The sequence below is a fragment of the Diadema antillarum genome, unplaced genomic scaffold (assembly GCF_040938485.1).
Source record: "Diadema antillarum isolate AM-2024a unplaced genomic scaffold, OU_Dant_1.0 seq00000798_RagTag, whole genome shotgun sequence".
Taxonomy (NCBI): domain Eukaryota; kingdom Metazoa; phylum Echinodermata; class Echinoidea; order Diadematoida; family Diadematidae; genus Diadema; species Diadema antillarum.
In genome coordinates this window covers 2,805,575-2,829,962 of record NW_027271682.1, presented here as the reverse complement: position 1 = coordinate 2,829,962, position 24,388 = coordinate 2,805,575, and the positions used below count along the sequence as shown (strand labels likewise).

Here is a 24,388-nt window from a genome sequence, read left to right as displayed (position 1 = left end):
ACAAGTTACTGTGTTTTAAAATCGAATGTGTATTTACGGATCATTCATTTTATCCGTGATTACTCAAGGAAAATGAAAGACCACACATGAAGACCCCGAGTGCGACGAGTTTACGTGATTTACTCTTGTTTAATGAATACCCAACTTTAATCACACACGGCAAAATATTTCTACAGGGTAGGGAATTATGAGGAAACCTCAGATACAATGCCATGCAGCCTTTTTTTTTAGGGCAGCTAGGGGAAGGAATGAAACAAGACGGAATGTGACGAAAACAGTGGATATCTCAGCTATGGATAATAAAAAGATTAACCTCGTTGTGCACATATCCATGGCAACCGTGGTAACCATTTGCTTTTCTATCCTTGATTTCGACTGCCAACATCTAGACAGCGGGTATGAGGTCACTCTTGTCACGAGAGCTGGACCCACCGCTGACAAAACCGACAATGCCAAGCAGGGCAAAGAAAAGGAGGTATGGATTTTCTGTAATTCTACAAAATATGACGAACATTATGCAAGAGAGCATATCAATATGAGCTACTGTATCATGATTTAGGAATGCAATTACGCATCACTTATAAGTTAAAAGAAATCAAAAGCAGGGAGGTTTCATTAAATTGGAACATAAATGAAAAATTGGTAAATCTAGAAGTTCCACTTGTTTTCGAGTAACTGTGATAAGTGGCAACCATGCTCGTATATGAAAACGACATGAGGTGATTTGTCGTGATCTCACACGTCTCTCACTGACCTACACAAATCTTAAATCAAAGTTTATTCAAAGTTTATTAAATGGTAAAGAAAACCCGGTATCCTTTTAAGAGGACCTCAGCTAATTTCCTGTAATCCGTAATTACGCGTGTGTTAACTCGAAATATTGTTCAACACTTTTAAAAGGGGTGTCGTCCTTCAGGGCACTTCACGGCACTTTATGGCACTTCACAAATCTTTCCCCGTAGTGGATTTTACCAAGAAGTAAATCAATTATAGTAAAACATTTTAATGTCAGTTGATCTTTTTGCGTACTTTGACCAAAATAATGATCTAGTCAACAAGCTATTTTTTCTGACCCATTTGCCCCCGCGTGACTGTGAGTGACTGTCTCAAAATCGAAGTTGTTCCGCATACCATTATTAAAGCCGAATATTTAATTTGTTTCTTGTTTAATTGTTTGCTATCTCGTCTAGCTTGTGTAGACACAGAAAATAAGCAAAGAAACTAATATCTGTGCTGTCATTTTAGTAACCTCCTTCCTCATGTTCACTTGGCAGCTTAAATCACGGGAAAACGACAAAGGTGGCGGAAGTGATGTCGGAATGTCGCTTCTTTCTCCTGCCTCTAACCAGTCGGACCAACGTTCAGCGTCCGTAAGGTGGTTCAAGGAAACCCAGTCCTCCAAGCTCAGACGATATGGTGGCGCCCTCTACATTTGGTTCCATGGCATCATCACAAGAAGGTCAGTTGAGGTCCCGCACTGTAAACAACGCTCTCCATAAATGTGTTACATATAGAAATGAACACTGAATACACGAAAATATTCAGTGTATTTGATGTTTCATACCTGAGAAGTCCAACCTATTTCACTCCAGTCCTGAAATGTGAAGTTTGGAAGGCGGGGGGGGGGGGGGGGGGGGCGGTCTGCTCAAACCCTAGCTCAAACCTTCTTAAAGAGAGACCACGGTTTTAACCACAAACAGACAGACACACAAACACACACACACACACACACACACACACACACACACACACAATCATGTGTTTTCTGAATTTACGCCGAAAGAAGTGTAGTCTTCATAAATTTAGAAGAAGCCGAATGCAGCCTCCAAAAGAGGTGTATTTTGTAAAGGGATTCACTCTCGTCAACCACACCCATAATTAATTGTTTGTTTTGCTTTGTTGTGTGTGTGTGTGTGGGGGGGGGGTTGTTGTTGTTGTTTTTATAGCAGGCTTATATTGCTAAATATATTTTGATCGATTCAATTTCCCCAGATTTATTCTAGTATCTTCTGTACGAAAAGTTGATGGGGTTCGGGCCGGTCCAGTCAATTCACCATACATTTTGGCAATTGTCTGGCTTCGTAGACTAAACCTCTCCAGATGCCACTATCATGTTAAGAGAGAGGCTTTTCATCAATTTGTAAGTGTTTTTCAATTGATGTACGAGAAAAAAAAGTCTTTGACTGGTCTCAGACTGATAGTCATTGACTGCTGACTTACTAGACAGTTTTATAAAGTTGTTAATCAGCAGATTGGTCCACAACTTATCACTGTAGAAAAGGTCGGTGCAACAAGAACAAAACAAAACTAAACAAAACAAAAAGCTCACTCATCTTTGATTTTGACCACGTACTTGCCTTGGCTAGTAGAGAAAGGCAACTTTTAACAGTCACGCCATTTTCAACGTTTCGTCTTCAGCAGCTTGTGTAATGCTACTGTTTCTCACTAGAGAAAACCGTAAGAATATAGTTCAATTCAATTCAACCTTATTTTTTTCAATTCAAACTTTATTTTCACTTTTTCTTTCCAACAGAATGTACAAGAAACAATATTATGAGTTTGACATGGGAGTAACAATATATACATAACCAGACAGGATTAACAACATGTTCATATCTACATAATCAGTACAAAAAAGATACATACATTCTATATACACTCTGCGAAAAAAAAAGTGGAGGTACCCGCTCAAAAGACCAGGCTTGTATCATGTGGGTACCTCTGGGAAAGGGGAAATAAGGGGGGTGAAAAGCTTACAACTACAAAGAGTGCGGGAAACTGGGAAAGTCGGGAATAGAGAGGAAAAAAAAAGCAAATGTGTGAAAAGAGGAAACAAAAAAGAGGGGAAAGAGGGAGAGAGAGAGAGGGAGAGAATAAGAGGGAGAGAACTATAAGAATATAGTTAAAGAAGACCTCCAGATGATTTTCAGACTTTTACATTTGAACAAATGTAAACTAATCATACTGAGTACAGAGTTTCAGAATTCATAATGATTGGGATGAGGAATAAAAATGTTTTAAAAATTGATAACAAATTGCAATGAACAAGGATGATGACATGGCAGCCTCACCATTATGCATGAGTTGGGGCTCAAGGACAAAAGAAGAAGGAATGCATAGATTCTACACAGGTGAAATTGTTAAGCAAGCGGTATTGTAATGGAATTACACTGCGACATTTCTGAAATATGTGAGGCTCCTATGTCATCAACACTGTTCACTGTAATTTGTTCAAGATTTTCAGAGTATTGATTTCTCTTCTCAAGGACCACAATAAATTCCACAAATGTATACATGGAGCTGTCGATATAATTATGTACAACATGATGTGAAATTTTGAAAATCGTCTGGAATTTCCCTGTAAGTGCGAACACTTTAATAGCATCCAAGCCGATGTATTTCTGCGTCTTATAGTGGAAAGTAAAATGTTCATGTTATCTATGCGCTGTGTTACTATGTCATCAGTAGCAAACATCATCTAACCTCTTTCAACTGTTGATGTTAGCAATATTCGATAACGTTGTTCAATTGACTTTGTGTCAACTATGTATGAAAAAAAAAAGAAATAAAATCAACCAATCTATCAATCTTAATCTAGTTTCATGTCACTTAAAGATATGAAATGAATGCATAGACTTAACAATTTAAACATGTTGTATACAGGCGAGCCGAAGAACTATTGCAGCCAAAACCAATTGGAGCCTTTTTGATCCGAGTCAGTGAGAGTCGATTTGGTTACAGCCTTTCTTTGAGGTAAGACGGAGCTAGATTAAAACCTTCCTTTAGTTTTGAACCTTTTGTCTTGATGACACGTCCGATAATACCCCTCCAAATGACCTGCTCACTTATCTTTTAATGATCATGAAATCTTTAATCTCATTGGTCAATCATCAACTGAACATTTCCTGTATTTCGTAAATGATATCAGTAATGTCGCCGTTGTTGTTATGTTTTGCCGTATTGTCGATATTTGTGCGCATGCGCTTATATTTCCCGTAGTCCGTGATAACGTTATCATCAAAATGATACTTTTTTTTTACCCTCTGCTTGTTATCACATATACAATTGCCGGAAATACTATACGGTCTGTTGCAATAGTCTATTCGTTGTCTATAGCCATAGGGAATAAGGAAGGGGTAAATATTAATATCTGCACTAAACTTTTTTATCAACGTCTTGAAATGTTAAAAAGAAAAAAAAAATCTCCCGTATGAAATCATCACTGTGTTGTGATAACTGAGCAATCATTCTTTCTAAAGAGAGGTAAAGGTTGTAATTAATCAAACATGAGCCAAAGACATGCATTACAACGAGCCTTTTCATGCGAAATAAACTAATTTGAAACTTCTACAGTGATGGTCATCAGCACCTCATTAGATTTGTATATGAAATTGCGACCAATGTATATAACTGGTCCGCGAAACATGTGAAACTTTTAAACTCTATAACTTTAATATCCGATATTGTTGAATCATCGATCATCTTAGTCGTTAAATTTTACTTCTTGGTTTTTTTTTAAGGCAAACACGTCTTGAATGTAAAGGGAATTTACACGTCATATTTTATCATATAGAATGCCTGAAATGTAATTTGTTTACACAGCAGTTTGTTGTTTTTTTACATTCAAAGGTGATAGTTTACATTGACTTTGAGTTTTATGGAAAAATATACGATGTATTTCTTAAAGGAATCAATAGAAATATCATAAAATATCTTGTTTATCATTAATTTCTGCTAAGAGCACCAATTCTCACTGAGTGTCCATTTATTGACATGGACGCGATATCTTTCGGCGGTCATTATTGTGTACTTCTCATGTTGTGAATGAAGTAACCGGCATTTTTTTTTTGTCTTCAAAACTACATGGATTGTTAATTAACTGGAGAATAATCAAGCCTATATTGTATATATATATATATACATGTATATATATATATATATATATATATATATATATATGAGTGTGTGTGTGTGTGTGTTTGTGAGCGTGCGTGTATGTGTGCATACATTTTGTCTTCACTCTAAGACGTGATGTGCAGTTAATATTTTTTTTCTTTTGAGGTCATGACCTTAAGAGGATTACTGCTTATGTCATCTTGAAGCATGAAACCAATTTTAATAAGAAATGAAGGCTTTCTGGATTATCAAATTCACTTTTAGTTTCTTTTTTTTTTCAAATTCATTTAATAGAAGTAAAAAACGTTGCAGGCACTTTATGATAGATGCGCTGACAAACGGCTCGTACGTCGTAGTTGGCGAGCCACAAGTGCACAAGTCACTCAATCACCTGGTCAGGTTTCACTCCAATCCCAAGGTAAGACTGACTTATTGGTTAGTATACAGAGCATAGTAAAATGCAATAGATAATTACTGTGAAACAAACAAAAAGAATATTTTAACCAACCACCCGCCATTGCATGTAGCATACTTTTCTTTTTGGCCCTAAAAGACCAAAATCGCTTTGCTCTTCATTGCTTTGGCTGGTGATATAACTAGATACAATGCCTAAAACTTTTCTCATTAGAAAATGAAAATACCTAGAGGTTAAGACACACACACACACACACAAACACACACACACACAAACACACACACACATACACACACATACACATATGGAAGCTAGTAAAAAATGGTAAAGGTGGATGAGTATTAGAAACTAGCGATAAATGACTTAAAACGCGACAAGAATAGACCGTAACGAATTAAAAAAAAAAATCCGCAAAACTCAACTGATTTAGAAAGGTTGTGAAATAGTTTTTGGGAACTGTTGAAAGACCAGAAGAGTATGATTATAGCTTGAATCTTCTTTTGGGTAGAAAACATCGTAATTTTCACAAAATTTGAATACATTCAATTTAGTATTCACGTCCACATTCAGTTCAGTTTTATATGTTGTGAAAATATGCGTTTAATTTTTTCAGTGAGGAATGATCACACATTCCAATATAATATTATAAATCATAATCAATAAATCAAATTTACGCATCTAAATATAAGTGAACAAAATAGTCGGTATAATCAGCAACAAAGTTTATAAATATAAGAGATGGATCAAAAAATGCAGCTGGACATATATTTTAAAGTTAATTTTTTTTTTTTTAACATGCAGCAATAAAGAAGTATCATGAACTATAAAACCATGAATAGCAATTTCTGGTATTTAATGATTATTTCAATACTTCTCTAAATAGATTTAAAAATGAATTGTATGGTAATATCACATACTGTAGGTATATGAATACTCAAACTCTGAATGCTTAAATTCTGAATATTGAAATCACATGCTCACTATTTTTCATCTGTTTAATTTGTCAGAATCCAATCTCGCCATTTGGAGACTTTCTCACCACGCCTTGTGGACAGGTAAATTCTGGATCAACGTCACTGTAAATTGATTTTTGAAAGCAGCAACGCACACGTTAGATAACACACACACACACACACACGCACACACACACACACACACACACACACAAATTGTTAGCTGATTCGGTGCACACTGGATGAACATGCAGGGGCGGATCCAGGAATTCCGTAAAGAGGGGGCGCCTTTACAAAATTAAACGGGGGGGGGGGGGGGCGCACGCACCATCTCCCCAATTTTATTCGTATATTTCTTTTATTTTAGCAGAAAATAAAGGGGGCGCGCCCGGTGCGCTCCCCCCTCCCCCCGGATCCGCCACTGTACATGGGGAAGTGACAGAATTGCAAGTAATCTTATTGTTTCAAATTGTGATATCAAATCCGTAAGGTGATGTATATTCGACAGATTTCTTTAAAGAAGTTAAATTTACTACATCAACGAAACGCTGGCATTCTAATATCAAAATATCGCTTGAAATGAACCACAAGAAGTTTTTATATCGGACCCTTAAAGCATTATTTTCCCCCGATGTAATTCGCGAGACGAGTTTTAACATTTATGTGCAAATGTGTGTGATTTTCTTAGGTTGGAAACCGAACTTGTCACGTGTGTAATATTTGCACAGTCGCGCTGCTCCAAGATTGATCAGGGATATTCACTTTTGAAATTGCATTCGAATTGATGTTGAAATATATAGCCAGATTAGGTGCCTTATATAAACATAAACATTATCAGTCTACTTCAGTACGTCTGAATAATTTGCTCTATGATGCGAGGCCCGCAAAACTGTGATATCGATTAAGAAATGCATAATATTGTCTGATATACAAAATTTCATCATCATACGCCTTTCCTTACCTCTTCAGAATAGTTATAAATGTAGACCGGTGGGCGTAGCACAAACATTTCACGAGTGAATGGCATATAGGATAAATCACAAGCCAGTTTGGAGGATGGTGGAAATCATGATTCCCAACTTTTTGACAGAGCATAACATCTACGGTATATAAATAGGCAAAGAAAGAGGGAGAGAGAGAGAGGGGGGGGGGGGGACTTTGACGTTTGATGAACTGATTCAAGCGATTAAAGGGATCGTACAGTTATGGTTGAGACCTAATTTCAGGTTTTTAACATTTTCTTGGTGAGATAATGAGAAACCTCTTATAAAATATAAAAGAGCATGAAATTCTATGAGGAATTCAACGTTTATTTGATAAAAATTGGTTTTGAAATGGCTGAGATATCAAAAAAGAGCGAATGGTAATAAAGTGTGGGACCCACACTTTATTAAGATCGCTTTGTTTTACTTTGTTTTTCAATGTTGCAGTCATTCCAAACCCAATTTTTGTCAAATAGACTTTGAATTCCTCTTAAAATAGTATGTTCTGTACTATATCACAAGTCTTTTCTTGGTATCTCACAAAAAGTTAAAAGCCCAATTCTCATCTCCACCAAAACTGAACCATCCCTTTAATGACCCCCTTAATTTCTATTTTTGTAAAATGAATTCGCAGTCAATCGTAAAGTTACGATTTATTGGGGGACTTACGATTCATTTGAATCAATCGTAACTCTTGAAAAGACGGACCCCTGAAGAAACCCTGAAGATACTTCTCAGAGAAAGGTGTCATTCAAAGCTCATGATTGTGCATCATATCAATCTGTGGTCATCATTAATTTTTTAATTGTAGGAGGACGGCGAGTGTGACTATGCGGAACTAATAGACACGGATGACTGCACAAGCGTATCGCCATCTACGTCGGTAAATTACGGAGAGGCCTCCAACAGCCTCCCTCTCCTCTTTAGTTTTAGTAGTTGCATAATGTTTTCCTGTCAGCTATGCATGTTTCTTTCAATTCTTTGGAAGAACTTGGCATATCATTTTAACGTTAAGGTCATCCCCAGTCAACCAACCCATATCTATCTGAAGAATCAAGTACAGGTATGAAGTTCTCTTGACCTCGTTCATATTTCAACGCTTATCTGTTTTATTGGTAGTTTATTGTTGTTTTGTTGTTTTTCTTTTTTTTTAATTCTTGCCTGTTCTCTCACCAACATGCAACGATGTCTTACTTTCTGAACATCATGTCTGCTCTGCCACGTGCGTTTCAAATGTCTATATAATATCACTGTGACATCATATTTCTTTTTGCTGTAAGCACCGAATTTATGCGTAGTCTGGGAAGTGGAATATGAGGTCTTCTAATCATTGAACGATGAATGCGGTGCCCTTTATGATGTAGTTTTAACTGTATTGTGCAGGTCAATCAATCAATCGATTCATGAATAAATGCATGAATGAATGAATGAATGAATGAATCAATGAATGAATGAATGAATGAATGAATCAATCAATCAATCAATCAATCATTCATTCAATCAATCAATCAATCAATCGATCAATCAATCAATCAATCAATCAATCAATCAATCAATCAATCAATATGCTTCCCTCTTACATCTTTCCTGACTCTTCTAATCTGTGTAACACTTCCATTTGGATTCATTGCTGTTGTAATAAATGTGTATCTGCCATAGTTACCGGGCAGTCCATCAACAATACGTACTCCGTCTGTCGGCGATAAAGAACAGCAACAGTTGCTACCACAGAAGCAACGGACGACGCAATATGGAGGCATCACAAAGTCGCTACCTGCTGAGTCCAAGAGCAAAGCGCCTCCAAGCGAAGAACAACCATCACTGGTCATGAAAGAAGATGAATATGACCTGCTCTGCCCCCAGGCAAGAAGAGGGAATCATGCTGCTGTTGTTTTCATGTTGTTGTCGTTGTTGCTGTTGCTGCTGCTTTTGTTGTCTATTATTTTTTTTTACTGTTGCTTGTTGTTGTTGCCGTCATCGTCATTGTTGTTGTTGTTGTTGTTGTTGTTGTTGTTTGAATTAAGGTATTTTCATACTCATTTTTCCAGACATCTTGCTATACCTTGACATCTAAAAGTCATGTTAAGAGTGCAGGGGCCTATAAGAATGTGGAGATTAGCTTAGGAGAAACCGGAAGGGAAAGAGAACACAAACCGGAAGTGACGAGTCTTGTTATTTTCGCAGCTGTGGATTCACGGAGTGGTTGTTATAACGTATACTGAATAGATATCAACAGCAACTGCATTTTCATAATTGTGTATCCGTATCTGGGCAAATACCCCCAGAGGGCAATTACACCCCGCCTAAATACTTGTTAGTGGTATAAAGGTTAGAGTAAAGATTATAGGGTTATGGTTAGGTTTAGGGTTAGGATTAAGTTCAGGATTAGGATAAGGATTAGAGCCAGGGGGAGGGTCCGGGGTAATTGCCCAGAGGGTAATTGCCCTAGACCCGATATCAATCCAACAAGTCGTGTCTTAAGCCAGTTTCCGTGCTGATACACGGGCTTAAGACACAAGACTTGTAGGATTGATATCATTAATACAATGTACTACTAATTATTGGAAAGTGGTTTCGGTTTTAATGGGAAATATTTTTGATCTTGTAATAGATATCAATGAAAAAGTCATTATTCTCGGATATGATATAGGTAACAAAAAGATGAAATTAGTAAACCTTTTTTTGAATTATGCCAAATTCATTGTCTACAGGAATTATGTCAGAGAACGCAATGAAAGAAACAAATGCTTGTTCAACCATTTAGTAGAAGATTTGAAAGCGGAATTAAGATTTTATATCAGTTTGAAATGCAACCAAACAAGATTCGATGATATCGGATTAAGAAGAATACGCAATTATTTTGGTTGGTATCATTGATGTACCCTTTGATTATTTTTTTTTCCTGTCATAATGATTATGTTGAACGCCTTTTGGATACTTGCAGATAAAGTGATTGTAAATATGCGAAGTTATGTGGAAAAATAAAGTACCTCGGATGAGGAAAATAGAAAAAAAATTTACTACTAATTAGTGTTACACTGCCATTGAACAAGATTTGAAAAAAAAAATAATGGAATAAACTAAGGTTACCAAAGCAATACGAAAGTCTAATTTAAAAAAATCCTCGTTTTAAAGATAATAGTTTTATGGAAAAGTCGTTGCTTTTCAGAAGTTAGATGAATATTATTGTATCAAGAAGACAGAAATACTGCAATTATCAGAACTCTGAAATGACAACAGAGAAACCCGACATAATGTCTGCTTTATAGGACCGTGTGTAAAAGCTTACAATGACAATTTCCTACGTTTTGCTCTTTCTTGCTCCATGGTATTTCTCTCTAGATTTATCTGCTCTATATCACGTGTATTTTCTATAGTTACCGGGCATTTCACCAGCCATACGTTTAACTCCCTCTATCGACGATGAAGAACAGCAGCGATCGTTACCTCCGAAGCAACGGACAACACAATATGGAGGCATCCATAAACCGTTATCTTCTGATTCCACGAGCAAAACGTCATCACCACCTGTCACAATTGAACATGAATATGCCGTGCTTTGTCCCGAGGCAAGGAGAATGATTTTACCCATCTTTCATCCATTTGCATGTAGGCCTACTTCTTCTTTTTTTAGTTTTTTTCTTTTAGTTTTTTTTTTTTTTTTTTTTTTTACAAGACCTCCTTCTAAACGAAGGTCTACTTGACTTCTGCAAGTGAAAATTTTGATTGTAAATATGGAAATGTGTTTGGCAGAAGAAGAGGGAAGCCCAAACTGGGAAATGACAATTGTAGTTGTTTTGGTAGCTTTGGATTAGCGGTGTGTCTGTTTAAACGTGAACAAAAATCAACAGTTACAACATTTTAGGTGGCAGCACGGACACAGGTTAACCACACACAACATGAGATCTATCTGCTCCATTATGTTTATTTTCCACAGATCCAAGGCAGTCCCCCAGCCTCTATCGGCGATGAAGAAGAGCAGCGATCGTTACCACCAAATCAACGGACGACACATGGCGGGATCACCAGGCCGCTATCTTCTGACCCCACTAGCAAAGCGCCTTCAAGCAAAGGACAATCATCGCTGGTGATGGAAGAAGATGTGTACGACGTGCTTCGTCCCCAGGTAAGTCAAGAGAATTCGTGTTTTTAAAGTAGTGTATTATTCAATGCAAGACATCCTGCTAATCTTGCTTGGCATCTTATAGTTATGTTTTATGTTTAAATGTGTATTGGAGAAAGAGGTTACAAATGTAGCTTCTCCCACACATTTTATTTCAATTCCAAATACTAATATGATATACTTTACATTGACGTAAGTGTATCCTGTAACCATCATTATTATGTGAAGTCATTAACATAGGATTTTCACATTTTTGTTACTATTTGTTGATCCGTAGATGTGTGCTAGGCATGTTGTTTGTGGAAATTGGTAGGCTTAAATGAAATGAGATAAAATGCGAAAATGGATTCAAACCCATAGGGTTGTTTTTTTTTTTTTTTTTAGCTCTCCTAAGTCTTATAATCTGTACAACATTACAACTTCGATTTATATATTGTTGTATTATGTATATTCATTTCCATAGTCACCTGGCAGTCCATCAGCAATTCGTTTAACTCCCTCAATCGGCGATGAACAACACTTGCAGCGATCGCCACCACCGAAGCAACGAACAACACAATATGGAGGCATCACTAGACCGCTATCTTCTGATTCCACGGGCAGAGCGACATCACCGGTCACGAATGAACATGAATATGGCGTGCTTTGTCCCCCGGCAAGGGCAAGGATTTTTCCCTTTTTCTTTCATTTAGGCCTAATATCTTTTCCAAGACCTCCTGCCAAACGCATACTAGTACTTGACTTCTGACAGTCAACATCTTGTTTATAAATGTGGAAACGTATAATGTAGGAAATGAGAGAGAGAATGAGTTTTAATTGTTTATAGTCGGATAAGTAACAAGTTGCACTGAATACAATTGCTGATCTCCACTAAGTGTTAACAAATTACGTTTAACATAAATTGTGTGCAGTTATGCCATGGTAGCAACATTAAAAGAATGTACTTTGCAATAGTGTATCAGCTGAAATCTTTCTTTAACGAAGCTGGATAAGCTTTATTAGTCAGAGAATTTTATTCATCATTATTAGTATTCATTTATTATCTTACTCAGTATACAAGACATCCTGCTAAACTTACTTGACATCTTTAAGTCATATTTTGTGTGTGTGTGTGTGTACGTGGAAATATTCTTGTGATAATGAGGTTATGTATTATAGCTTCCCCCACACACCATATTTTAATTCCAAATATGAATATGATATACTTCAGATTGATATAAGTGTATCCTGTAACTTTCATTATTATGTTAAGCCAATTATACGTAGGATTTTCACATTTTTGTTACTATTTGTTGATCCGTAGACATGTGCTATGCATGTTGCTTGTGGAAACTGGGTAGGCCTAAATGCGAAAATAATAAGATAAAATGCGAAAATGAATAACGCATAGGTGTTTTTTTTTTTTTTAGCTCTCCTAATTCTTATAATTTGTACAACACTACTACTTTGATTTATATACTGTTTTATTATGTGTATATATTTCCATAGTTGCCAGGCAGTCCATCAGCAATACGTATAACTCCTTCTGTAGACAATGAACAACACTTGCAGCGATCGCTACCACCGAAGCTACCACCGACGACTGGTGGCGGCATCACCAGGCCGCTATCTTCTGATTCCACAAGCAAAGAGTCATCACCGGTCACGAATGAACATGAATATGGCGTGCTTTGTCCCCCGGCAAGGGCAAGGATTTTCCCCCTTTTTATTCCATTTAGGCCTACTACCTTTCACAAGACCTCCTGCTTAACGTATACTTCTGAAAGTCAACATTTTGTTTATAAATGTGGAAATGCATTTAGCAAAATGAGAGAGAGAATGAGTTATTTAATTGTGTATAGTCGGATAAGTAACAAGTTGCACTGAATGCAATTGCTAATCTCCACTTTTGTTGTGTCAATGAATTGAGTGCAGTTATGCCATGGTAGCAACATTAAAAGAATATACTTTGCAAAAGTAGTATCAAATCTTTCTTGAACGAAGCTGGATAAGCCTTATCTTAATGAGAAATAGAAGACAAGTCCATCTTCTCTACAACTCAAAATGCGCAACATGAGAAGGGTCAAGATGTCACCAACGTGTATCATCCGTTCCTCCTCAATTCATTATCTCCTCATCTTTGAACGAAATCTAAAGTTGTAATGCAAAAATATTAATCTATGTTATCTTTTACTTTGCCACTTTACTTTAATACCATGACGGAAAAAAAACCCTCAGTATGATAAAAAAACCACCTTTGTTCTAGATCAATTCTTTTATTGATTATAATGATAAAGCCGAAAGAAAATTCGTCTTAGTTTCTGTTAATGGGAGATTAGGATTTAAAAAAAATACTCATCTAAATTTCATCTTATTTCTTTTACTGCATAGAAACATCACAATTTCCGGCGAGATTTAGAAAAGAAAAAGAAAAAGAAGAGGGGATATTTTGAGTATCCAAAAGAATTGAAAAAATATTAAAACCTTGATAGGCAATCCCGGTTTTTTTTTTTTTTCAAAAGATGGAATCTCATTTTATTTCAATCCATCTTATAATTGTATCATTGCCTTTCCTGTCAACGTACATAACGAACGAAGTTTGTGTTAAGTCTATCGATGCAGTATGTAACCTACCGTGTCAACCTTGTAGTTATGTGTTATTTCTTTTACCTTTCCATAACAGTGTAAAAACATGTCTGCGTTTGAAGGCAGTGAAGATGCTGCCACTCAAAACTAATAAAACGTTTCACTTTTATGTCACTTTTTTTTTCTTTTACCGTGTTTACTGCTATTCTGCGTGGTCTGTGAAGTAAAATTATAAAGTGTTATATCCCTTGGGCCATAAGTTTTCCTTTGTCTGTGCTAATTTTTGTAATCTGTAAAACACTTCCATTAAATTGGATCTATCTGCTCAATTATGTGTACTTTTCATAGTTCCCAGCCTCTTTCAGCGATGAAGAACAGCAGCTATCGCTACCATCGAAGCAGCGGACGACAGGTGGCGGTATCACCAGGCCGCTATCTCCTGATCCCACGACCAAAGCGTCCCCGAGTGAAGAACAATCGTCACTGGCCACGGAAGAAGATGTGTATGACGTGATCCGTCCCCAGGTTAGTCAAGATAATTTGATTTTTTAGAATTATTATTCATTGATTATTTTATGCAAGACATCCTACTAAACGTATTGACATCTTCAAGTAATGTTTTGTGAAAAAATGTGTATTGGAGAAAGAGGTTATGTAGCATCCCCTGCACATTTTATTTCAATTCCAAATATTATTATTGTTATCAGTATTATTGTTATTATTATTATTATTGCTATTATTATTATTATTATTATTATTATTATTATTACTTATAATATGATTATCATTATAATTACCGTTCTTATATAGCGCATAATACCTTTGACAAGGTCTCTATGCGCTTTAATATGAATATGACAGACCTTTACACCGACGTAAGTGTATCCTGTAACTTTCATTATTATGTCAAGTCATTGCATATATATATATATATATATATATATATATACATGGGATTTTTACATTTTTGTTACTATTGCTTGATCTGTAAACAATATTGTATGCTACAAATGCGGTTGTTGGAACTTAGTAAATGAAATGAGATACTTGGAGAATAACAATTATGTGAAAATGTGTAAGAGTTCACTCATTGAATAAATTTGTCATATTTCTTCGGTAATTTGTATAATCTGCATAACACTACTACAGTGTACTTGGATTTATCTGCTATTTTATTATCCGTATTTCCATAGTTGCCAGGCAGTCCATCAGCAATACATTTAACTCCCTCTATCGGCGATGAACAACACTTGCAGCGATCGCTACCACCGAAGCAACGGACGACTGGTGGCGGCATCACCATCCAGCTATCTTCTGATTCCACGACCAAAGAGTCATCACGGGTCACAAATGAACATGAATATGGCGTGCTTTGTCCCCCGGCAAGGGCAAGGATTTCCCCCCTTTTTATTCCATTTGGGCCTACTATCTTCCACAAGACCTCCTGCTTAACGTATACTTCTGAAAGTCAACATTTTGTTTATAAATATGGAAATGCATTTAGCAAAATGTGAGAGAGAATGAGTTTTATTTGTGTATAGTCGGATAAGTAACAAGTTGCACTGAATACAATTGCTGATCTCCACTTGTGTTAACAAATTGCGTTTGACATAAATTTAGTGCAGTTATGCCATGGTAGCAACGCTAAAAGAATATACTTTGCAAAAGTGGTATCAAATATTTCTTGAACGAAGCTGGATAAGCTTTATCTTAATGAGAAATAGAAGACAAGTCTATCTTCTCTACAACTCAAAATATGCAACATGAGAAGAGTCAAGATGTCACCAACGTGTATCATCCGTTCCTCCTCAATTCATCTCCTCATCTTTAAACAAAATCTTAAGTTGTAATGCAAAAAATATTAATATATGTTATCTTTTGTTTTGCCACTTTACTATAATACCATGACGGAAAAAACAAATCCCTCAGTATAATAAAAAAACCACCTTTATTCTAGATCAATTCTTTTGTTGATTATAATGAAAAAGCCGAAAGAAATTTCGTCTCAGTTTCGGTTAATGGGAGATTAGGATGAAAAAAAAATGCTCATCTAAAATTCATTTTATTTCTTTTACTGCATAGAAACATCACAATTTCCGACGAGATTTAGAAAAAAGAAGAAGAGGGGATATTTTGAGAATCCAAAAGAATTGAAAAAATATTAAAACCTTGAGAGGCAATCCCGTTTTTTTTTTCTTTTTCAAAACATGGAATCTCATTTTATTTCAATCCATCTTGTTATCGTATCATTGCCTTTTCTGTCAAGGTACATAACGATCGAAGTTTGTGTTAAGTCGATCGATGCAGTATGTAAGCTACCGTGTCAACCTTGTAATTATGTGTTATTCCATTTACATTACCTTTCCATAACAGTGTAAAAACATGTCTGCGTTTGAAGGCAGTGTATGATGCTGCCACTCAAAACTAATAAAACGTTTCACTTTTATGTCACTTTTTTTTCTTTTACCGTGTTTACTGCTAGTCTGTGAAGTAAAATTCAAAATTATTATATCCCTTGGGCCATAAGTTTTCCTTTGTCTTTGCTAATTTTTGTAATCTGTAAAACACTTCCATTAAATTGGATCTATCTGCTCAATTATGTGTACTTTTCATAGTTCCCAGCCTCTTTCAGCGGTGAAGAACAGCAGCTATCGCTCCCATCGAAGCAGCGGACGACAGGTGGCGGTATCACCAGGCCGCTATCTCCTGATCCCATGACCAAAGCGTCCCCGAGTGAAGAACAATCGTCACTGGCCACGGAAGAAGATGTGTATGACGTGCTCCGTCCCCAGGTTAGTCAAGATAATTTATTTTTTTTTTAATTATTATTCATTGATTATTTTATGCAAGACATCCTACTAAACGTATTGACATCTTCAAGTAATGTTTTGTGAAAAAAATGTATATTGGAGAAAGAGGTTATGTAGCATCCCCTATACATTTTATTTCAATTCCAAATGTTATTATTATTATTATTATTATTATTATTATTATTATTATTATAACTTATAATATGATTATCATTAACATTATCATTATAATTAACGTTCTTATATAGCGCATAATACATTTGACAAGGTTTCTATGCGCTTTAATACGAATATGACAGACCTTTACACCGACGTAAGTGTATCCTGTACCTTTCATTATATTATGTCAAGTCATTGTATATATATATATATATATATATATATATATATATATATGGGATTTTTACATTTTTGTTACTATTGCTTGATCTGTAAACAACATTGTATGCTACAAATGCAGTTGTTGGAACTTAGTAAATGAAATGAGATAATTGGAGAATAACAATTATGTGAAAATGTGTAAGAGTTCACTCATTGAATAAATTTGTCATATTTCTTCGGTAATTTGTATAATCTGCATAACACTACTACAGTGTACTTAGATTTATCTGCTATTTTATTATCCGTATTTCCATAGTTGTCAGGCAGTGCATCAGCAATACATTTAACTCCCTCTATCGGCGATGAACAACACTTGCAGCGATCGCGACCACCGAAGCAACGGACGACAGGTGGCGGCATTACCATCCAGCTATCTTCTGATTCCACGACCAAAGAGTCATCACCGGTCACGAATGAACATGAATATGGCGTGCTTTGTCCCCCGGCAAGGGCAAGGATTTCCCCCTTTTTATTCCATTTAGGCCTACTATCTTCCACAAGACCTCCTGTTTAACGTATACTTGACTTCTGAAAGTCAACATTTTATTTATAAATGTGGAAATGTATTTAGCAAAATGAGAGAGAGAATGAGTTTTATTTGTGTATAGTCGGATAAGCAACAAGTTGCACTAAATACAATTGCTAATCTCCGGTAAGTGTTAACAAATTACGTTTAACATAAATTGTGCGCAGTTATGCCATGGTAGCAACATTAAAGGAATATACTTTGCAAAAGTGGTATCAAATATTTCTTGAACGAAGCTGGATAATCCTTATCTTAATGAGAAATAGAAGACAAGTCTATCTTCTCTACAACTCAAAATACGCAACATGAGAAGGGTCAAGATGTCACCAACGTGCATCATCCGTTCCTCCTCAATTTATCATCTCATCTTTAAACGAAATCTAAAGTTGTAATGCAAAAATATTAATGTATATTATCTTTTATTCTGCCACTTTACTTTAATACCATAATGGAAAAAAAAAAAAACCCTAAGTATAATAAAAAACAACACCTTTGTTCTAGATCAATTCTTCTATTGATTATAATGAAAAAGCCGAAAGAAAATTCGTCTCAGTTTCGGTTAATGGGAGATTAGGATTTAAAAAAAAATACTCAACTAAAATTCATTTCAAATCTTTTACTGCATAGAAACATCACAATTCCGGCGAGATTTAGAAAAAAAGAAGAGGGGATATTTTGAGAATCCAAAAGAATTGAAAAAACATTAAAACCTTGATAGGCAATCCCGGTTTTTTTTCTCAAAACATGGAATCTCATTTTATTTCAATCCATCTTATTATTGTATCATTGCCTTTCCTGTCAACGTACATAACGATCAAAGTTTGTGTTGAGTCGATCGATGCAGTATGTAACCTACCGTGTTAACCTTTTAGTTATGTGTTATTTCATTTACCTTTCCATAACAGTGTAAAAACATGCCTGCGTTTGAAGGCAGTGTAGATGCTGCCACTCAAAGCTAATAAAACGTTTCACTTTTTTATCACTTTTTCTTCTTTTACCGTGTTTACTGATATTCTGCGTGGTCTGTGAAGTAAAATTAAAAAGTGTTATATCCCTTGGGCCATAAGTTTTCCTTTGTCTGTGCTAATTTTTGTAATCTGTAAAACACTTCCATTAAATTGGATTTATCTGCTCAATTATGTGTACTTTTCATAGTTCCCTGCCTCTTTCAGCGATGAAGGACAGCACCTATCGCTACCATCGAAGCAGCGGACGACAGGTGGTGGTATCACCAGGCCGCTATCTCCTGATCCCACGACCAAAGCGTCCCCGAGTGAAGAACAATCGTCACTGGCCACGGAAGAAGATGTGTATGACGTGCTCCGTCCCCAGGTTAGTCAAGATAATTTGATTTTTTAAAATCATTATTCATTGATTATTTTATGCAAGACATCCTACTAAACGTATTGACATCTTCAAGTAATGTTTTGGGAAAAAATGTGTATTGGAGAAAGAGGCTATATAGCTTCCCCTACACATTTTATTTCAATTCCAAATATTATTATTGTTACCATTATCATTATTATTATCATTATTATTATTATTATTATTATTATTATTATTATTATTATTATTATTACTTATGATATGATTATCATTATGATTATGATTATCATTATAATCACCGTTCTTATATAGCGCATAATACCTTTGACAAGGTCTCTATGCGCTTTAATGTGAATATGACAGACCTTTACACCGACGTAAGTGTATCCTGTAACTTTCATTATTATGTCAAGTCATTGTATATATATATATATATATATATATATATATATATATATATACATGGGATTTTTACATTTTTGTTACTATTGCTTGATCTGTAAACAACATTGTATGATACAAATGCAGTTGTTGGAACTTAGTAAATGAAATGAGATACTTGGAGAATAACAATTATGTGAAAATGTGTAAGAGTTCACTCATTGAATAAATGTGTCATATTTCTTCGGTATAATCTGCATAACACTACTACAGTGTACTTGGATTTATCTGCTATTTTATTATCCGTATTTCCATAGTTGCCAGGCAGTCCATCAGCAATACATTTAACTCCCTCTATCGGCGATGAACAACACTTGCAGCGATCGCTACCACCGAAGCAACGGACGACTGGTGGCGGCATCACCATCCAGCTGTCCTCTGATTCCACGACCAAAGAGTCATCACCGGTCACGAATGAACATGAATATGGCGTGCTTTGTCCCCCGGCAAGGGCAAGGATTCCCCCTCTTTTTATTCCATTTAGGCCTAATATCTTTCACAAGACCTCCTGCTTAACGTATACTTGACTTCTGAAAGTCAACATTTTGTTTATAAATGTGGAAATGTGGAAACGAAGCTGGATAAGCCTTATCTTAATGAGAAATAGAAGACAAGTCTATCTTCTTTACAACTCAAAACACGCAACATGAGAAGAGTCAAGATGTCACCAATGTGTATCATCCGTTCCTCCTGATTTTATCATCTCCTCATCTTTAAACGAAATCTTAAGTTGTAATGCAAAAAATATCAATCTATGTTATTTTTTATTTTGCCACTTTACTTTAATACCATGATGGGAAAAAAAAACTCAGTATTATATAAAAAAACAGCCTTTGTTCTCGACCAATTCTTTTATTGATTATAATGAAAAAGTCGAAAGAAATTTTGCCTCAGTTTCGGTTAATGGGAGATTAGGATGAACGACGAGATTTAGAAAAAAAAAGAAGAGGGGATATTTTGAGAACCCAAAAGAATTGAAAAAATATTAAATCCTTGATAGGCAATCCCCCTTTTTTTTTCTTTTCTTTTTCAAAACATGCAATCTCATTTTATTTCAATCCATCTTATTATCGTATCATTGCCTTTCCTGTCAAGGTACATAACGATCAAAGTTTGTGTTAAGTCAATCGATGCAGTATGTAACCTACCGTGTCAACCTTGTAATAATGTGTTATTCCATTTACATTACCTTTCCATAACAGTGTAAAAACATGTCTGCGTTTGAAGGCAGTGCAGATGCTGCTACTCAAAACTTATAAAACGTTTCACATTTTTGTCACTTTTTTTTTTCTTTTACCGTGTTTACTGATATTCTGCGTAGTCTGTGAGGTGAAATTATAAAGTGTTATATTCCTTGGGCCATAAGTTTTCCTTTGTCTTTGCTAATTTTTGTAATCTGTAGAACACTTCCATTTGGATCTATCTGCTCGATTATGTGTACTTTTCATAGTTCCCAGTCAGCCCCCCAGCCTCTTTCAGCGATGGAGAACAGCAGCTATCGCTACCATCGAAACAGCGGACGACAGGTGGCGGCATCACCAGGCTGCTGTCTTCTGATTCCACGACCAAAGCACCCTCAAGCGAAGAACAATCATCACTGGTCGTGGAAGAAAATGTGTATGACGTACTCCGTCCCAAGGTTAGTCAAGAGAATTTCATTTATTTACTTTTTAATTATTCATTGATTATTTTACGCAAGACATCCTGCTAAACTTACTTGACATTTTTAAGTCATTTTTTTTTTTTTGGTGGAAATGTGTATGTGAGAAAGGGCCTCTTTCTCATAATGTATAGGGGAAGCTACATAACCTCACTGAGAGGTTATGTAGCTTCCCCTACACATTATTTCAGTTCAAAATATGAATATGACATGCCTTTAGCCTGACGTATGTGTATCCTGCAACTTTCATTATTATGCCAAGTCATTAACATGGGATTTTTCACGTTTTGTTATTATTGCTTGATCTGTAGATGTAAGCTACGCTTGTAGTTTGTGATGGAAACTTGGTAAACGAAATGAGATTAAGTGCGAAAATGTATAACGTACAGTTCACTCATTCCAAAAGTTTTTGTTTACCTATCCTATAAATTCTTGTAATCTGTACAACACTAATACATCGATTTATCTGCTGTTTGACTCCCTCTATCGGCAATGAACACCACTTGCAGCGATCGCCACCACTGAAGCAACGGACGACAGGTGGCGATATCACCAGGCCGCTATCTCCTGATCCCACGAGCAAGGCGCCTTTAAGCAAAGAACAATCATCACTGGCAGTGGAAGAAGATGTGTATGACGTGCTCCGTCCCCAGGTTAGTCAAGAGGATTGGATTTTTTTTAAATTCATTTATCATTTCATGCCAGACATCCTACTCAACTTACTTGACATCTTTAAGTCATTTTTTTTTTTGGGGGGGGGGGGGGAATGTGTATAGAGAAAGAGGCTAGGTAGCTTCCCGCACACATTATTTTGATTCCAAATATAAATATGACATACTTAGACTGATGTAAGTGTATTCTGCAAATTTGAATATTACGTCAAATCATTATAATGCATGGGATTTTCCTATTTTTGTTTATATTGCTTGAACTGTAGGATGTATGCTAATCTTGTAGTTTGTGGTAACTTGGCAAACGAAATGAGATGAAATGTGAACATATGTAACGTGCAGTTCACTCCTTCACTAAGTATTATTTTTTAATTGCTCCTAATTCTTAGAATCTGTACAACACTACTGCTTGGATTTATCTGGTCATTTATTATGTGTATTTGCCCTAGTTGCCAGGCAGTCCATCAGCAATACGTTTAACTCCCTCTGTCGGCGATGAACAACACCTCCAGCGATCACCAAGACTGAAGCAACGGACGACAGGTGGCGGTATCAACAGGCCGCTATCTCCTGATCCCACGAGCAAAGCACCCTCAAGCGAAGAACAATCATCACTGGTCGTGGAAGAAAATGTATATGACGTGGTCTCTCCCCAGGTATAAAAAAAATACAAACAAGAAAAAAAGCACAACAACAACAACAACAACAACTAAATAAAGCACACCCCTTTATAGGAAGCAAACCTTCCCTTCACGGCAAATTGTTTTATCGACTACATCCAGTGACAAAACCAAAAGATATTTCATTTTTTCTACTCAATGGAAACTTAGGATGAAGGAAAATAATCTATCTAAAATGAAATTGCTATCTTTTTACTTGATAAAAACCCACTTGCATTCTCTCGCTAAAAACAGGAAATATTCTCAGAATCTTTAGGGATGTGAAAAAAATTGAGGAAATTCAACCCTTCCCATCCACTTCTGTTTTGTTGCGAACTTCCATTACTGTTCCTTTCATCGTTGTAAATCAATTGATGAAATATGTTATTTGCCATGTGGTGTGTCATCCATGTAACTTCCCCTCTTCGCGCCCCGACACTCTCCTGCTCCCCCTTACGTCTACAAATAGTAGATTCATTAAGAACTCATGGGGCATTTCATGTCATCAAGCCAAGAAGACCTTCGTGAAGCCTAACATTTCCCTCCTGCGTCCTTACTGAGAAATTCGTCCCTCCCCAGCCGTTCAGCAATCAAGGGTATCTCCAAATTTCTTCTGACCGTCGGCCAAGTCATTCTATTAGCATTGCAAGGTTTCCCCAGCAGTCTTTTATATCTTCCGTTTCTTGATTTGGAGAGAGGCTTTGGGTTAGAAGGAAAAACTTCTTTTTTTTTTTTTTTTTGCATACGTCACGTCATTTGGACGGCGGCCAGTGTATGTTCTTCGTCAAGAATTTGGCGCTCCGCAACATCTACACTATCAGCCTGTTATCACCACTTTTATTACTTTTCACTAGTAACTACCGCACTACTACTGCATTTACTATCACTATTCTACTACTACTATCACTGCTGCTGCTGCTGACGATAATGCTAACGAAGGAAGGATGATTATTGACGTTATGACGTTAACAATGACATTAATGACAATAATAATGATAATAATAATTATGATAATAATGAACATGATATTACTAATAATACCATTATCATTATTATTCTTATCATCATTATTATTATTATCATTATCATTATCATTATTATTGTTATCATTATCATTATCATAATTATAATTATCAAAAAGAAACAGAAGAAGAAAATGATCATCATCGTCATGATGACCATCATATCATCAAAATCATTACTTACAGTTTTTGAAGTGTACGTTGCAGTAGGGAAGTATTAAAATGAAAGTGGAATCATAACTTGCAGGATCTATATGGAATTACTTTTGAAGCTTTTGAAGTCATATTTGCTAGAAATTGATTTGATCATCTCACGTCCAGTAATTTTCCTATCAAGGGATTCAGGTATTGTAGTTCAGATAAAATTCCCTTAAACCAATTTGATCCTCTACTGCAACTCTATTTGTTTGGTACTTATTCAGTTTTATTCGACGAATCTTAATTTCTTTAGGAATGTAGAATAATTCGTGTGGGGAATAAAAGGATTCTCACAGGAATCACAGCAGTAGGCCTGATAGTTGGCCTAATAGTTGTTCTATTTTTATGAGTTTTTAAAGAAGGCTGCGCAAAAATATTGAGATATCTCACGTTGAATTAGAATGAGAAGAGCCAAAGTAAAAAAAAAAAGAAGAAAGAAATAAAGACGAAAAACGAGAGAACTATTTTCGTGCTGCAATTAGAACACTTAAAGATTGGTGACGCCATATCCTGATGATCGTGTGCCTTCCACGAAACATAACCCTTATCACCGTTTTAAAATACCCTCTCCTCCTAGCTTCAACTCCCGTCTCTCTCCGGTGGACCAAGTATTCATCGTCAGTCGGCGATACGTCTGCACTCGCCAACTCGTCCGACCTAGACAGGCGCAGTTCTCGGAAAGAAAAAGAAAAGTGAGCCGTCAAATTTAGCAACTGTTACCCGGTCACATGACATTTGTGCTCTTGTGTAACACACAGA

General features: G+C 36.0%; 1 protein-coding gene across 1 annotated transcript; it reads left to right on the top strand.

The window, feature by feature from the left end:
• Positions 1 to 331: 331 nt before the first annotated feature.
• LOC139739395 (uncharacterized) lies at positions 332 to 12,716 on the top strand. The gene is made up of 10 exons (XM_071650016.1): positions 332 to 475; positions 1,275 to 1,459; positions 5,191 to 5,314; positions 6,319 to 6,366; positions 8,059 to 8,130; positions 8,907 to 9,110; positions 10,625 to 10,816; positions 11,185 to 11,373; positions 11,834 to 12,031; positions 12,711 to 12,716. Exons 1-10 carry the CDS (start codon positions 332 to 334, stop codon positions 12,714 to 12,716), a joined length of 1,362 nt encoding a protein of 453 aa, XP_071506117.1.
• The last annotated feature ends 11,672 nt before the right edge of the window (positions 12,717 to 24,388 follow it).